The following is a 17,946-nucleotide window of genomic DNA, read 5'->3' as shown; positions in this document are numbered from 1 at the left end:
TGAAGGGTAGAAGGCCAGTAGCACTTTTTATGGTGTGTGTGTGTGTGTGTGTGTGTGTGTGTGTGTGTGTGGTATTAGAGGGTGTGGATTGGGGTTATTGAGAAATGTTGGCTAATGACACAGGGGAAGAAATGCTTCACAGGTTTGTAATAGCATTAGAATATTTTTTAGTCGAGGGAAGGATATTTCAATTTTTTTGGATCCACCTATAAATTTTCTTGAGTGTGTTACTGCAAAAGGAAATTGGGGAAATCACCAGCGGCCACTGATCTGTAGAAATGGGTTCATCTCGGTCAAGATTTGTCCCGTGCTGGTGCCAGAGATACAGCACAGGGAACAAGGCACATGGCCGATCCGAGTGTGATCCTGAGCACCCCGTAAGGTCCCTCATGCCCTGCCAAGGGTGATCCCCGAACACAGGGCCAGGAGAAAGCCCTCACACTATGTATGGCAAAAAATATAATGATAGTTTTTAAAAAATAATAAATTATTTGGCATCCATTTGCCCCTATTTTATTGTGCTCCTGGGACCCAAAATAGTTTATGATTCAAATATGGAGTGAAATTTTGTGACCTAAGAATCACAGTTGGGATGTGGGCCTTGTACTCCCATGATAAAGCAAGTGACAGAACAGAGGCAGTCGGGGGGTGCTGCCACGGCTGTGAGCGCCACTCGGCTGCCCTCCGCGTGGACTGAGAGCAACAGGGTGTGAGCTTGAGCCTTGGCCAAGCCTCATGAAGCAAGGCCGAGTTTCATGCATCTCTTTCCTGTACTCAAACAGGCTTGGGGCTGTTACACATGAAGATGCACATATGTGAGTGTGTGTCCTTGTGTGTGTGTGTGCATGTAATTTGGAGTTTTAGCAAAGATTGAGGGGAGAGTATGAAGGGTAGATTCATGGTTTTGCTTGTGTGGACGCAGGTGGGCTGAGCCACGGAGATGAGTGGCGCTGGGAGCTGTGGCACACTGGTTTGGGGGACTCTCATCAGTGTGTCGCTGTCACGGAGCACAGGTGCTCAGGATCCTGTAGTCAGGGCTGGGGACGGGGCTCAGGGGCAGAGCACTTACTTGCCTTGTATGCACGAGACCCCGGGTACTCTCCCTGGCATGGCACAAGGACAAAGACAAAACCAGGCCCTCCCTGCCCAAACCTGGAATCCTCTATCCAAATGTGTTCATCCGCTTGGAATATTTGACTGTTATGAGCGTGTTTTGATTGGTGAACGAATGCATTTGGAGAGAAGATTCTGTCGTTTAAGCAGATAGATAAGGACCTAGTGCTAAAAATGTGTGTGTGCCATGTATTCCAGTGTCTGAGGACTCAGAGTATGTGACGGACAGCTCAAAGGGCTCGTGCAGACAGGAGCCCTGGACTCCATCCCCCCCACCACGTAATACCCCCGGGCACCCCCCAGGTGTGGCCCAAGCTACTTCCCTAGGGAGACAGGATTGTCAGTAAGAATAGTTGGGAGTGCGAGGTGGGTGGGGGGGGGCTGGGGCTCGCTCCGAGGAGCAGCCAAGCTCTAGGGATGATCTGGGCAAGGATCAAGAAGAGATTATCTAGGGCGGAGCCATCGTGCAGTGGGTCAGGGGCCGTGGCCTTGTCCATTCCCAGTCCAGGTTCAGTTCCTGGAACTCCACATAGCCCCATCAGGTATGAAGCCAGAGCCCAGAGCCAGGAGTCAGCTCTCAGCACTTCTCCAAAACAGAAAGACAAAGAGAGAGTCAAATCGAGAAATGTGCAATAAGCTAACCGCAAAGTATCTCCCAGATTTTCCGGGAGGGTAAAGGGCATCATCAGGGCAGGCCTTTGTGGGGGCAGTCAGGAGCCAAGAGGCTGGGCTAATTCACATGCAAAAGACAGTCGTGGGTAGTGGAATCAGTGCAGTCCACCTGCCTAGGTGACCGAAGGGGTGGTAAAGACAGCTTGGAGGCTAGAAAGTAACCAGGGGCAAGTGCAAAGGTCTGGGGGTGCAATCCAGGCCTCACACAGGCAGAGCACATGGCCAGGGCCAGAGCTCTCTCCTCAGCACCGGAAATACTGTAAAACTTTTGAGGTATCACACCATCTGCCACCTTTTGGATCCTCGATAAATTTTGCCCACAACCATGGGTGTTTCTGTCCAGAAAAATTATCTGGTTGATCATCTGCTTGAATAATTTTTATTTTTCGTTGCATGTGGTGATGCTCAGGGATTACTTTTGGCTCAGCACTCAGGAATTACTCCTAGCAGTGCTCAGGGGGACCATAAGAGATTTAGGGACTCAAACCCAGGTTGGAGTGTGCAAGGCAAGCACCTTACCTGCTATATTATCTCTCCAGCCCTGCTTGGATCATTCTGAACCATGTTTCTACCTGGGTATATTCTTAGTACCAAGAGAAAAGTCATAACTGTTTTTTTCATAACTTAATCTTTCAAGTTTATAAATGAGAATCTTTAGATTAAACATGAATTATAATAGTGCTAGACTCCTGTATTGTGCATGAAGAAGAACCCATTAATAATAATTTGGCTGATAAAGACCATCATCATAGTTGATTATGATTGTAATATGATCAATTGCTGCTTTGAGAAATAGTTTTGAATTACCCACTCAAATAAAGCAGGGCCGAGAGATGAATGAATGGGAGTTTTCCGGGGCTCACCAGGGAACATACTGACTTTGATTTTGGCTTCTTTCCCCTGTGCCAGTACACAAGACCAGCTTCCGATGTCAATATGCTGGGGGAAATGATGTTTGGCTCTGTCGCTATGAGTTACAAAGGCTCTACCTTAAAGATACATTATATACGGTGAGTGTGGTCTTTGCTTTTCTTCGAGTTGTGAGAAGTAGAATGAGATGTCGCCTCCTTAATCCAAAATTACATCTCTCCCACTTTATTGTTTTTTTTTCCCTAGTTCTCCTCCACAACTGATGATTAGTAAAGTCTTCTCTGCTAGAATGGGCAGCTTCTGTGGGAGTACAAATAAGTAAGTGTGGGATTCTGTTCCCCTGGGGGCCCTCTCTCATTTTTGTTTCAAGTACTCTTTCTGAATAGAGCAATAATTACTTCAACAAGTCATAAAGAGCCACCAAACTGATTTTTAAAAGCATTTTTCCCATCCAGAATGAGCTTGAAAAAGCATTTGCCTTTGTCATGTGACCTCATGGACTTTATTTTTTAATGCCTCCATCTGTTTCCCTACTCTTCTATGACCAGTCTCCAAGTTTTCATTCTCTGGGAAAATGAAACATATAGGGGAACAAATGGAGGGGTCATATTTAGTGAGATTTTAGTATCTCCCACCTTTATCATTTTTGTTAAAAAACTTATTTGCATATTTGTTTATTTCTAAAGAAAATGTGAAGTGCCTCTTTCCAGGCTGACAAGCACCTCTCTGGCATATGGATTGTCTATGTTTGTCTTTTTTGAGCCTTCAGTATAATATATAGGACATGAAATATTTTTATTTTTTTCATACCTGAACTTTCTCTGCTTCTGATTTTATGGGGGTTTTTGTAGACTAAGAATACTAAGAGTACTGGTATCCAACTTTTAACTCTCACTCTGACAAATGTATTTCAGGTTTTATTATTCTTTGGGGGGGTGGGCGGTAGTGGCTATGCCAGAAATGTTCAGGGGACCATATGTGGTACCAGGGGTCAAACTGGGGTTGGCCACATAAAAAACAAGTGCCTTACTCCCTGTAAAATCTCTATATTTCAAACTTTTTAAGCAGAAATGTTTTATATACTTAGTTCGACTTTGGCAAGTTTGAAAGAAAGGTTTGTTAAAAATTAAAAGAACTTTTTTAGAGGTCAGATGAAGGCTGCTATTTTTTTATAAGTCTGGGACATTAAAAATGTATTTCTTTCTGGATTCTGGGCATCACTGAGCAAGTCTGCTTGCTCTTCAGTGAGGTAATCAATGTACTTGTTGGACTATTTTATATTTGACCATCATAACTTTAGCCAGGATGGGAATTGGTATTTATTTCTTGCAAGATTTCTTTCCCAGGCCTTTGATATTGCTTGAAACACTTAATGGGAACAACTCATTTAGTTTTTTTAAAAACACAAAGCTCATATTTAAAAAAAATTTTGTTGTTAGTATTTTGGGCCACACCTAGAGCAGCTCAGGATTTACTTATGGCTCCGCTTAAGGATTATTCCTGATGGTGCTCGAGGCACCCAGATTGGTTGTGTGCAAGGCAAACACCCTGTCTGTAGTACTATTACTCCAGTCCTAAATGTACAAAAATATTTTGACCTGATTGGGGCCAGGAGGTGAGGGCAAATCCTGACACACTCCCGACCTGGGTGTGATTCCTGGCACACGATGGTCTCTCGCACACTTTCAGGTGCAGCCGTGGATGCTCCCAGCACACCCCTGCATTGGCCTTGGCCTCCCCAGCTCCAGGGCTGGAGTGCAGTGTCTCTGCAGACCCTTGTGTTGAACCTGAAGCTTGATTGGCTGAGAATTGCCGCTGGGTTCACAGACCTAGTGAGCACTTCTTGGGAGTACTCCCTGATCCCCAGTTTTGGGGGCCTGATTATATGCTGCAGTACTCTCAAAGTCTTGGTATTTAATTTATCACTGTCACTGTCATTCCGTTGCTCATCGATTTGTTCGAGCGGGCACCAGTAACATCTCTCATTGTGAGACTTATTGTTACTGTTTTTGGCATATCCAATACACACGGGTAGCTTGCCAGGCTCTGCCAAGCGGGCGTGATACTCTCGGTAGCTTGCCGGGCTCTCCGAGAGGGGAGGAGGAATTGAACTTGGATCGGCCGCGTGAAAGGCGAATGCCCAACCGCTGTGCTATCATTATATATTAATAATTTTAAAATGTATAAGATTGGTTTTCCTGGCCTTCGTGTTTGACTAATTCCACCTTCTCTAAAGTTCTGAAATCAACAGTTCTGTATTTGTTGTCTCTCTCTCTTTTTTTTTTAATGTGCCCAAGCATGAAACAGCTCTGGCCACCAACCCAGGCGTCAGGCTAAGATGAACAAAGAACCAACTGCTTTGCCCCTGACCCATACCAGAGCCATACCACCAATGAGATGTCTCTTTCCCATTGCCGGGGGTTCTTCCTTCTTTACTAACAAATAAGTTTGCTGAATTGTTTGTAGATATAAATTGAGAGTTGAAATTAATGTCCTTTGAAAAAGTTTGGTCAAATTCCCCTTGAAGTGAATAGCTACATCTTTATCTGTGTCAGTCACCAAAGCAAAACTTATAGTGTGGTGTCCCATCATACAATGTTGCAATGTGAAACTGTAGGTTTTTTTTTTTGTTTTTTTTTTTTTAGTTTTACAGGTTGGACTGGGGCTGGAGCGATAGCACAGCGGGTAGGGTGTTTGCCTTGCACGCACCCAACCCGGGTTTGATTCCCAGCATCCCATATGGGCCCCCGAGCACCACTAGGAATAATTCCTGAGTGCAGAGCCAGGAGTAACCCCTGAGCATCGCCGGGTGTGACCCAAAGAGCCAAAAACAAATTGAAAAAACAACAACAACAAAAGGTTGGACTACCTCCCCAAAGCTTATCTATTCCCCTGATCAGTTTCTCGGAAGTTGAAGTCCTTTTGGCAGGAGTGGTTTTTATTCATTTCCAAACGAAAGTTCAATTCATTCACTGATGAGTTGTCTACATCGGGGTACCTGTTAGCAAACAGCCTTATCCATCTCTTGACTTTTTTTTTTTTATCCTCTCCTTTCCTCCCCGTTTTGAATTTAGCTTGCAAGACAGCTTTGAATCCATCAACCAAGATCCTAATATGGGAAAACTGAGCGCAAACCAGAATAATTTGGGTCCTTGTCGTACTGGAAGTAACCTAGGTAAAAAAAATCAGTCACCCGAGAGTGGGTTCTTTGATTCGACTGTCACGTTTTTTTTTTTTTGTTGGATGTGCGTTTTGTCGCATTCGAGTTTGTTGCGGTGGTGTTCCGTTGTTCCGTTTTGCATTACCCTTAACCTTTGTTTATTTCTGTGTGTGTACTGTTGTTCGCCCCCCACGTGTCCGTCTCCAGGTCTGCTGCAGGCCTGCAGCGGCAAACTGCTGCAGGGGGTGGCTGACGGAGGACCGCTCCGGCTCACCCGGAGTGCTTCTTTCTTCGCAGGTTTGTGTGGAATGCGGAGCCCGGTGTGACCCACACACTCATTAATCCATCCTATGCCAATTCTTCGGGAGAAAAAAAAAATCCGATTTGTGCCTTTTTAGAAATTCAAGGGGCTCTTGCGCTATTGGTTTCAAATGCAGCCAACTGCGTGCTGTTTTGAAAATTCCACCAGTCAACCTCTATTGTGAATGTCTTTGGTAATAATGCCCCCGTGTAAGCTGATTTCCATCTCGAAACGAGCCCTTGGTGTTTCTAAGAGGATTGTGTTTTCTTCCTGCCCTGGGCCTGTGCTGCTGCTTTGTGAACCGTACCCCGCTGCTCTGGCCCCTTCATCTGTGCATTCACCTGTGTGTCCTTCCCTGCACATTCTTCCTTCCAAGTCACCCTAATACAAGCATGGAAGATCTCACTCCCTGGCCTGGCCCCCTCCCCTTCTCCTCCACCCCCCCCCCCCCCCCCCCCGCATGGAAGTCATTGAAATTGCTGCTTCTTGGTTCTCTCTGGGCAGATCAAGCCTGAGGCTTTCTTGGTCTTTCTCATTCGGAATGCCGCAGTCCTGGCATGGTTAGCAAGAACGGGGAGCCTCCTTTGCTAGCATTAAAGGTCGTATCTGTGCGAAGTGGTGCTCTCCGTTCCCCTGTACGGTACCTGCTGAAATGTGCCCTGGAGTCACCTCACACGCCAGTGACACCAGCACCTTCCTCCCTTCTCGAAGGAGGCAAGCATGTTCTCCGGTGCTTTCAAAGCAGGCTAAGACGCATGCTCCAAGAGAGGGCTGACCAGCACAGGAGGCGGGGCCTGGGGCTTTTTGTAGCTTGTAAAGCTTGTATCGTAACACTGTCCTCTCAACCATTATATCCTTGAGATAAATTGGAAGTGTTCCTTGAAGTCTGTTATTACTTCAGAGCATTTTTCTAAAATTTGCCCGAGTTGATCAGTTTTTCTCAAAACCTCGGCACTGAAATTGCACAGGGGTGCATATGGGAAAGCCGCCGAGAAAGAAATATTTGAAAATGAATTTAAGTATTTTCTCTCTCCCGATAGAGGGGGTTTTTAAACAGGAACATTTTTAAAGAGGTCATTTTCAAGTATTTCTCTTCCCTAAGTTGACTGTAACTGCTACTGAAAGCGATCCTAAAGCATTTTGAAAGTGCAGTGCAATTTAAATTTGAACAGTAGCAAGGGAAATTACTGAAGTGTCTTCCCGTGAATATTCATTTCATCAACAGCACAATAGTTTATTATTCCTTTTCTAAAGAGGTGCACAACAGTCAAAAAATATTTTTGCTACAGTAGGCAAATTAAAGAGAGATGTTTGCATGATTCTGTTTTCTTCTTGCTCTCACCATTATTACCCTTTTATGTTTCTGGTGTTGCTTTCTGGTTAATTTCTCTGTAAATTTATGCAAATCATCAGCAGTTGCAGACTTTGAAATGAAAAAAAAAATCATGACATTTGTTAGCAAGCCCTTCTCTGGCAAACCCAATGACACGGTTTCCTTCTGCCTTTCTCTCAGCACACAGCACGCCAGTGGACATGCCAAGCAGAGGACAGAATGAAGACAGGGACAGTGGCATTGCCCGATCAGGTATGCGACCCTTTCCCTGGTTCAGCCGTGAACCATCCAGAAGTGTGCGGTGGTTCCAAAGTAGAAAAAGACAGATGTGCGTCATGTTCTGGCCTTCGGGATTTTGTTCTTTCCGTGTTCCGGGGGAGTCTCACAGGTCTGAAGATCCAGAACTTTGAGGCTCAGCATCTAGAAGAAACTGCGCTTATGAAATCGAATCTTCCTTCTGATACCCATACTTGTATGAGACTGTTCCACCGAGACTTTGATTCTGGGGGCGTTGCCTCCCCCCCACCTGCCTCTGGGTGTCACCCCGCTCATTGCTGGGCCCAGGAAGCACAGCGCCACACTCTCCCTCAGGGCTGAGCATCCCTTGTCACCCTGCAGCCGCCCCGCCAGCCCCCGCCCAGCTCTGCTGTGTGTTGATTTTATTTAGGAAAAAAATCAAACACACTGGGGAAAGGAGCCTAGGGATGCAACTCCATATGAGTGTACCTCACAGTTGTGAGGCCCACCAAAATGCACCAGCAAACAAACTTAAAAATAAGGAAATAACCGAGAGAGAGGCCAGAGACATAGTCCCGAGGCTAAGACGCTTGCCTTGCACGCAGCCCACCCGAACTCAATCTCCAGCACCACACGTGTCTCCTGAGAGCCCCCAGGAGTGACCCTGCACACAGAGCCGGGAGTCAGACTTGAGCGCAGCTCACTGCAGCCCCCACACTGTCACACACACACTGTCCTCCCATTGCTTATCAATTTGCTCGAGCGGGCACCAGTAATGTCTCCATTCTGAGACTTGTTGTTACTGTTTTTGGCATATTGAATACGCCATGGGTAGCTTGCCAGGCTCTGCTGTGCGGACGGGATACTCTCGGTAGCTTGCCAGGCTCTCCGAAAGGGGCAGAGGAATCGAACCCAGGTCAGCCACATGCAAGGCAAACGCCCTACCCGCTGTGCTATTGCTCCAGCCCACAGAGCAAGGAAAGTGTCTGTGGAAGTACGTCTCTGCCTGGCCGTGGGAAGGCCCGCCGGGTGACCTTGTCACCACCCTCCTTCCCTAGGGCCAGACCACTGTAGATGGCCCTGCAGACGCCCCCTTCTCTCCCCTGCTGGCCCTGCTCTTGGAGCCTCGCTCAGTCACTGCTTCTGTACCTGACTGTTGGTGGCTTCCGGTGTGTGCCTGTAAGGTGAGGTGGATTCTTTGGGATGAAGAAGTGTCCTGAGCAGATGGTCTGGGATCCGAGGCCTGGAGGGTTCTGTCGCTTTCCCTGATGAGCACACACCTTGAAGGTCTCCTCTGCCTTCCCCTGAAATCTCAGGGCTTTCTGGGTGTCCCCTGATGCACGCTTACTCTACACAGCTGGCCTCTGGGTGTTCTTCCTCCCGGCCTCTGTCAGTTCCCCTTCCGGTCCTTTCACTCCGTACAGCACAAAGGGACCTTGTGTTTCTCCTGAGCAATCCTCGAGCCCCTTCATCCTAGTCTCTACAGCTCCACTTGATTAAATGACACGTGATTTGTACTGAACCCCCGTGTAGGTTATCCACAGCACTCAATGTCAAGGGCACCGCATTTTATTTATGGTTAAATCAACTTTAAACTTCATAATATTTTCTATCAAGTTGGGCACCAAACCCTCAGTCAAAAATATGTCAGTCTCGGGGCTGGAGTGATAGCACAGCGGGTAGGGCGTTTGCCTTGCATGCAGTCAACCCGGGTTCAATCCCCAGCATCCCATATGGTCCCCCGATCACTGCCAGGAGTAATTCCTGAGTGCAGAGCCAGGAGTAACCCTTGACATCGCTGGGTGTGACTCAAAAAGAAAAATATATATATATGTCAGTGTCCTGAAGGACACCTGTCTCATCTTTATTTACTGGCAGTGTGAGAATCGCCAGCCGTGAAGGGGCGAGGCTGGCTGTCTTAGCTCTTGGCGCGCTTGTGTTGTTCCAAGGTGCTCAAGGTCCCTTCCCATTCCCTGTGGGGTACTTGCAGTGTTCCCAGCCACAGCAGGGACTGTGCTCTGGAGCCAGGTGTGTACATCAGCCACCTAAAGGCTGTGTGAGCCCTGAAGATGCCAGCTTTGCTTCCTGCCCTTGTAAGTCCCACAAGAGGACTGGCTCTATGGCAGTTGAGTTTCTAGGCAAGAAAAGTATTTCCTCAACACCACATCAGTGTTATCATGGAAAGCACCACGGAGCTCGGTCAAACCCAGTCAGCACTGCTGTCTCGAGGGGCTGGGGAATGTGATGTGTGTGACATCGTGTGGCATGAGCTCTTGATTTCTTTGTGAGAGAAAGATTAGTAACATTCCCCTGGAGCTCATGCGGAGCAAGGATGTCACAGAGCATGTATATGCACATACATATGCCCCTGAGAGAAAAGGTTGAGCGAGATGTAGAGTGACTCAGAGATACCAATAGAAGCATCAGGCGGAAGCGTGTATCTTCCTCCTCTGGATTTTCAGTTTATGCTGTAATCGAGGTCAGTAGTTCACAACTGTCCATGTCACTCTTGCTCCAGTCTTCATCCTGCAATGCCCCTCCCACACCCCCGGCACCCAGCTGGTTTTCCTTGTCCTTTGAGAATCAGACGAGTGGAGGGCCCCAGACTGAGCGAAAGGCAGGGATGGACAGCAACCAGTTCTTTTTTCTTTTTTTAAAAAAATTTTTAAATTTTATTGAATCACCGTGAGATAGTTACAAGCTTTCATGTTTGGGTTACAATCTCACAATGATCAAACACCCATCCCTTCACCAGTGCACATTCCCTACCATCAATATCCTGGGTATACCCCCCCTTTCCCACCCTCCCCCTGCCTCTGTGGCAGATAATATTCCCCATACTTTCTTTCTACTTTTGGGCATTATGGCTTGCAACACAGACACTGAGAGGTCATCATGTTTGTTCCATTATCTACTTTCGGCACACATCTCCCATCCCGACTGGTTCCTCCAGCCATCATTTTCTTAGTGATCCCTTCTCTATTCCCTCTGCCTTCTCCCCTCTGCTCATGAAGCAGGCTTCCAGCTATAGGGCAATTCCCCCGGCCCTTGTATCTACTGTCCTCGGGTGTCAGCCTCATGTGATGCTACCCTATACTCCACAAATGAGCGCAGTCCCTCTAGGACAGCAGCCAATTCTGAGTGAGGGTAGTGGCCGGTTTCTAACAGAAAAACAAGCGAAGGCGGTGCAGCATCAGCCAGAGCCGGGCGAGCAGGGGAGCCGGGGGGAACCGCTCCTGAGAGCCTTTCCTTAGAATTCTCAGAGTTCTCCAGCTGTGAGCAGGGGGCTGTGACCGACTGGCTTAGGAGGCTGAATCGGAGCATCAGCTGGCACTTGGGAGTGTAGGTGCATGGGGAAGGTTTAGAGGACCAGGTCTGAGACCAGGGCCGGTGAACTGAGTTGTCACCGTCGTACAAGCGTTTTAACGTTCACCTCAGGAGAAGCACACATCCAGACTGCGCGCTCGAGGGAGGCGTATTCTCACAGCAGGGGTCACCGTCGAAGGCAAGGGCTTCACAGGTGGCCCCGCGCCCTCCAGCAGCTTAGCGATAAGCTTTGCAGAGAGCTCAGGAGCACGTTGGGCTTTGCCTGCTGACTGTGAAGCCTGCTGACCTTGCGTGTGGCCCGGCTGCAAAGGCTTGGACGGGCTGATCTGACTCTCTGCAGCACAGCCGGTGCCTCTCCTGGAGCCTGTGAGAATGGGCACGGTGCAGTTCCCCGCCAGCTCCACGGTGCAGTTCCCTGTCAGCTCCACTCACTTCCCTGTCGCACCGGGAAGTTGTCACCAGAGTTGTTCTTGTCACGTCCAGCATTCTGCCGAGCTCATTGCCCTGCCCCACCCCGGTGTGCTGCAGAGTCGGGAATGGTCAGGGTGTTACCGAGGCCTTCACTTCGCCTTACGTAGATGAACCTGGCAGCCAGTACTGTACACTGAGCCGTGCTCTGCTTCTTTCCCGGTACTTCATCTAGATCAGGTTAGACCTTTGCGATCCTCCTGAAATGGGGATTTGTCTCTACATTCATCAGTTTGTTTCTTAAGTGACTCTGAGCTGGATGAGATTATAATGGTGGGTACAAATCCACAGGACATACAGCACCAAGAATGAACCCTGATATGAACCTATGAACTCTGGGTGATAGTAGTGTGTCTATAAGGTCATCAGTTGTGACAGAGGGTCCATCCTAGTGGGGGCGGTTGATAAGAAGGGCAGGCTATTAATGGGAATTGCGGGCAGCGACCATCTGAGAAATCCCTCTGTCACCCATTTGGTTTTGCTATCGCCTAAAACTGTTTAAAGAAAGGTAAGGCCCAATTTGAAATACAAGTGTTTGAAATCAGAGTAGTGAGAACATTTTCTTGGTCCTTTTACTTCCGCGTTTATTAGGAATTCTATTAAAATGTAAAGTACCTATTGTGTTTTTGAGAACTCTTTCTGAAATCCCTCATTCACAATTGCAGAATTAAAATGCGTAAATCCAAATTTGATTTGCCTCACTGCCGTGCTTGACAGTGAAAATTTCCCATCAAAGATTAGAACTCGACTAATTGAGACTTTCTGTATTTCTATTCTCTTGTGATTAGAAGCACGGCTGCTAAGCTTTGGGGAACCTTCTGTATTTCCAAGCGTGTAAGCAAAAGCTGGAAGAGAAGAGCTGTCAGTGCGAGTGTGAACAAAGGTCGTGGCTGTGTTTTGAGGGGTCAGATAGAAACTGTGTTCACAGTCAGAGCCACAACACCCCCAGGAAGCAACAGCCAAGGTTTTTCAAAGAATGTTGTTGGGGGGAAGAAAAGAAATGCCTGATTTGTAACTTGGACCACAGGAACTTTTATTTGTTTATTTCAACAAAGTCAGACTTTTGATTCTTTTTTTTTCTTTTTGAGTCACATCCAGTGTTGCACAGGGATTACTTCTGACTCTGCACTCAGGAATTACTCCTGGTGGTGCTTGGGGGATCTTACAGGATGCCGGGGATTGAACCCAGGTTGGCCGTGTGCAAGGCAAACGCCCTACCCACTGTGCTATCGCTCCAGCCCATCATCAGTTACTATTAACCCTAGTCTGGCCCCAGACTTTTGATTCTTTTATGAAATTTGTTTCTCTAATGCTTTTGTCTGTCATAATTATTGAGTGAAACAAGGCACCGCCATTCTTCACAGAATCATTTGCTCGTTCTTCATGTAGCAACAGTTTTTGAGCATCTTCAGAGCTGGATGCCAGCTGGTGCTTTTTATGTCGAGGATGGCTGGCTCATGGCGGTATTGAAGTCTTAGTTGGGATGTCCCATCAGTTCAGGGTTTCTAGTAAGTTCTCAAAAAGCCACAGTTGGTGTTTGTTGGTAGTTTTTTATTTTTCCCAGAGAAAGCAAAACACTGGTCTTGTGTGACAGAGCCCAGGAGCTAGCAGTCCGCATGTTTCATGCCTTTGAACTTCCTCAAGGAAAAGTGGGTGCTCCTGAGCCAGGAAGGATGTTGGGGAGGATGAAAGCATAGTTGTCTTTATTTTTTTATGTGAGGGGCGTGCTGACAGTGATGTAGTGATCTGATTTGGCTAACTTTAATTTTGGCTGACTTGAATTTATTAATGTACAACACTGAAAAAAAAACTTGGCAATATGCATGTATTAACATTTCCCCCCTCACTGTCAAAGTATTCTAGAAAGAAAAGTGATACTAAAAATACTAAGGAGCGTTAGACTTTGCACATTCAAAGCTGAAAAGGAGCCTATGAATAAGTTAACGAAACACAGCAGTTTTGAGGACTAGGCACAGTGCTCGAGAAGCTGATCGGAGGCCGAGGTGGGGTAACCTGCCCATGGGATCTGACTCGACCAGACAAGGGCCTTGCAGCTCTGGTCTTTTTTTTTTTTTTTTAAATTGAATCTCCTGCCCCCGTGCCAGGCTGTCTTCACCAGAGCCCCCTCGGAGGGGGTGGGTTGAGTTTCCCTCCCCGCCCCAAGCAGAGCCCGGGCAGCCGAAAACCTCCAGAACCCACCACAGCCATGCTCAAGGCCACTCTCCACACTCTCGGACGAGCCTCACGCATGAAGGAACCGGCAGAGGAACCCAGGTGTGCGGGACCCGGGGCTGAGATCTCCAAGCCTGCTCGGATCCGGACTGGGCCTCTTCTGCCCAGATTCCCCCATTTTCCAGCAGCTAGGCAGTCACACCCACAAACTGCTCTGGCACCGTGTGATCCCATCAATAGCCAGGATTCAGAGACTATAAAACAAAGAAGAGAGCGATGCAGAGTCTCACACGGCAGAGCCTGGAAAGCTACCTGTGACGTATTTCGTATGCCAAAAACAGTAACAATAATGGGCCTCATTCCCCTGACCCTGAACATGACAGGGACGAATGGAGATGTTACTGGCACCCACTCCAGCAAATCGATTAGCAACGGGATGACAGTGATACAATGATACAGTAAATTGGATCACTGTGAGATACAGTACAAAACTTTCAGGTTTGAGTTTCAGTCATACAGTGATCAAACACCCATCCCTTCACCAGTGCATATTCTCCACCACCAAAGTCCCTAGTATGCCCCACTCCCCTTTCTGACCCCCCACCCCCGCCTCTGTGACAATTTCCCCCATATTCTCTCTCTACTTTTGGGCATTATGGTTTGCAATATAGATACTGAGAGGTCATCACGTTTGGTCCTTTTATCTACTTTCAGCACACACCTCCCATCCCGAACCATCCCTCCAGCCATCATTGACCTAGTGATCGTGTAGCTCTGGTCTTAGGCTCCTGGGGTTATTGTGATGCACCCCAGAATCTAGCACTGCCTTTCAGACACTGACCCTCGCCAGCAGTCAGATGCATTCAGTGTGATATTGTGTCTTTGTTGTTTCCTAAAGTACATAAAAATGGTACGAAATGTCCTCAAGTATTTCTACAAGGCAGAGTTAACTAGCATCAAACCATCACTTGATTATTTCATTTGTGATTCACAGAACTACCCTCCAGCATTTTATAAGGAGAAAACCAACATTGTGCTTTCAAAAATTATTTTCAGTTTATTTCCCTTCCCTTTTCATATCTCTATCAGAAGACCTAGATTCTTTTTATTATTAACTGATCAGAACAAGTTACCCTTTAGTATTCTGAAATAGCTTCCTTAGATTTCTTTGGGAATTGTCTGACGGAGTGAAAAACATTTATTGTCTCGGCACTGGCTTGAGCACTTCATGTCCTGATATGTTTGATCCTCATAGGAACCTTATGAAATAGGCCAGTATTTTTTCAAGTTTTGCTTTTGTCTCCAACCCATCATGATCCAGTAACAAACATCTCCATGAGAAACAGGAATTTCATCAATTACTATTTTTTTTCTTTTTGGGTCACACCTGGTGATGCACAGGGGTTACTCCTGGCTTTGCACTCAGGAATTACTCCTGGTGGTGCTCAGGGGACCTCATGGGATACTGGGAATAGAACCCAGGTTGGTCACGTATAAGGTGAATGCCCTACCCACTGTGCTGTCGCTCCAGCCCGTCATCAATTGCTATTAACCCTATAAAAATACTATTTTTTTCTTTTTTTAAAAAAAAGATATTTCTGATCCACTAGAGAGTGATTGCCAGTTCCTTTTGCTGTTCTCATGAGACATCCTGAGATAAAGTAACTTTTCTGTTCCCATTTCACAGATGAGCTGGCCGGTAGGTTCAATACAGTGGCCAGTGTCCAAACTGGTGAACAGCACAGCTAGACTTTTAACCAGGAGCCTGGCGCTTGACTCCATGTACTGCACAGAATTCTACAGTGATGCTGATGAGCCCCATGATACTCTAGATGCAGAATACGCAGGACCTTGCTTCTGCCCACAGAGGGAATGTTTCTGTCACACCGCTGTCACCCGTCAACCCAGCCCTCCACCCCTTAAGAGGCTGGTTTGTGAACTTGAGGCAGGGAATGAGACAGGAATGTAGAGGTTCAGGATTCAGGAATGAGGATCTTCCTGATGTGTAAAGAGACTTTGAGAATTTAGGGACAGAACAGAAAAAGGTCAGTTAGAATTTTCTTAAAGTAATTGTCATGTGACTTTGAGGAGGAATTCTTTTGTCTCCCTTCAGAATTGTCCGTGGAGACCAGGGAGATGGCTCAGTGGGGTGGTGCATTTGCAAATAACAAGGCCGCAAGTTCTGCCTGTCTCCTGCTCTGCGTAGCAACCCTGCAGTGCCCAGCACCACCCGGCACAGGAATTGAACCTTCAGGCTCGAATCTGTAGGCGTGGTCTCTGGGCCACCACTGGAGTACCACTGGGGTACCACCTTCAAAAGAAAGAACATCCCAGGGGCCAGAGAGATAGTGCAGTGGTTAGGGTGTTTGCTTCGCACACAGCCGATCCTGGTTCTATCCCGGTATCCTGTTTGGTCCCCCGAGCACCACCAGGACTGATCTCTGAGCGTAGAGTATTCCTGAGTATTGCCTGGTGTGGCCCCCAAACAAACTTCCCCAAATTTTGTGGATAGAATTACCCACACTCTGATATATATAATGTGGATGTGACTTTGGAAATTGAAGTCAAGACTGAAACCAGGGCCGTGCCCAGGCTCGCCGCATGGTGAAGACATGCTGTGTGTGCGGCAAACGTTTGGCCCGCTGCCCTGTGGACAAGGGACACAAAGACACTTTATGGCCTACCAGGGAAAATTCCTACGACCGTTGCTCACATGAGAGGGAGGGGATCTTACAGATGGGAAAACCTCGACTCGTGACTCATCTCAATTAAGTGCTCCAGGAAGTGCATTGCTGTCCTTATCGATGGGGACCCAGTGAAAGCAGACAGCATCTGTCTGTTCACTTCTCTGTTCCCGTCGCTGAGCACAACAGCTGGATCACTAGACATGTAGCGTTTGTTCATCAGCTACTCACTGAGAGCCATGGACCTCTTGTGAGGACTCAGCTTAGGAAGGCAGCTTATGTCCACCTGCATAGAAAAATTTAAATAAAGAGCGGAATCATCTGTATACCACATTTATGGAAATCAGTTTCCTTTGCTCGGAGATTTGCTTGTGGATATGGTGGCCAGGCAGCCGTCACTAGAACTCCCTTTCCTTCTCCACTTTGTAAAGTTACATGTCCGTGTTGAATTCCTTTGCCCGAGAGGAGTAAAATGAGAACAAGTCTCTCTTCTCTCATTCTTCCAAACCCCAAAGTCTGATGCGGGTGAGAGGCTGAGGAGCTCTTTACCCATCCCGAGACGGGCTAACTCATCCTTCCCTGCTTGTGAGGAGTCTGGGCTGGCGTGATAACGCCACTGGGACCCCCGTGCAGGAGGAAGCCAGGAGAAGCTGGGAGGCAAATAAGTAATCCAAGCAGAAAATATATTTAAGATAGAGGCTCCTCTTTTATAGCCTGGGGCGGGGAGGAAGGAGGTGGAGTATTTGAGGTGGGGGGGTGGGCAGGAGACTAGACACAGTGGGGAGGAAATACTTGCTTGTAGATTTTCCCCCACCATGCAGAGCAAGGAAGCAATCACTGGGAGAGAATCTGTGTGAGTAAACATTGCATGTGATCTAAGTTACCAGGTAACAATACACACAGGAGCACGCTTCAGCGGCCTGTCATATGTACTCTGACTCAGTAAGCAGCTGTCACATGTCGCCTGCTGACCCAGACGTCTGCTGTGTCTGACATGCCCATGACTTGCGATTGGTCTTCCCTGGAAAAGGGTCTGGGCCCCGAGGGCCGCAGGCGTTACTCCGTAAAGAGCAGTTCCAGTCTCCCTCTGCTGGATCGGTCGGGCAGAGTCCGGACCTGTACTCGGCCAGGGTGGCGTGGCGTGTGGACTCAACTTGCAACCTTCCTCCCTGCAGCCTCGCTGAGCAGCCTTCTGATCACGCCCTTCCCGTCGCCGAGCTCCTCCACGTCCTCTTCCAGCAGCTACCAGCGCCGCTGGCTACGAAGTCAGACCACAAGCTTGGAAAACGGCATCATCCCAAGGAGGTGAGTTGGACGTTTTCCTGGGCGGGGTGGGGGGGGGGGAAGGTCCCTGATAGGCAGCTTGAGGACCCTGCAGGCCCATCGCACTCACCCGCTGTCTGCGGAAGCGGCCGCACTTCCGGGGTTTGCTTTGATTTAGTTCGAAAGATATGGAAGTTAGAAATTTTGTGGAAAGCATACAGAAATGCAAAAGGAAATTCTGCCTTAGAAGTGTATGGGTAGTTGTGCTCCGCATGATGAGATTTTGCTGTTAATTTAAAATGAAAGTGCTCCTGCTACTTCTCCATAGCACTTTTCTTTTTTTTTT

The 17,946-nt window shown here is 47.6% G+C and overlaps 1 protein-coding gene and 1 pseudogene across 2 annotated transcripts in view; one reads left to right on the top strand and one right to left on the bottom strand.

The window, feature by feature from the left end:
* FNIP2 (folliculin interacting protein 2) overlaps positions 1-17,946 on the top strand; it is a 138,090-nt gene that overhangs the window by 75,552 nt on the left and 44,592 nt on the right. Inside the window, exons 4-9 of one of the 2 annotated variants that reach the window (XM_055144856.1) lie at positions 2,695-2,795; positions 2,902-2,973; positions 5,730-5,830; positions 6,023-6,112; positions 7,630-7,701; positions 17,513-17,642. In XM_055144856.1, the coding sequence (XP_055000831.1) occupies positions 2,695-2,795; positions 2,902-2,973; positions 5,730-5,830; positions 6,023-6,112; positions 7,630-7,701; positions 17,513-17,642 (566 nt within the window). The remainder of the gene's footprint in view (positions 1-2,694; positions 2,796-2,901; positions 2,974-5,729; positions 5,831-6,022; positions 6,113-7,629; positions 7,702-17,512; positions 17,643-17,946) is intronic. The other variant, XM_055144857.1, reaches the window with a different exon arrangement.
* Positions 4,940-5,078, bottom strand: LOC129406685 (small nucleolar RNA SNORA48; annotated as a pseudogene).

This window comes from Sorex araneus, chromosome 7, assembly GCF_027595985.1.
Source record: "Sorex araneus isolate mSorAra2 chromosome 7, mSorAra2.pri, whole genome shotgun sequence".
Taxonomy (NCBI): Eukaryota; Metazoa; Chordata; class Mammalia; order Eulipotyphla; family Soricidae; genus Sorex; species Sorex araneus.
Note: the sequence above shows the minus strand (reverse complement) of the source record. Positions and strands in the feature narration are given on the sequence as shown.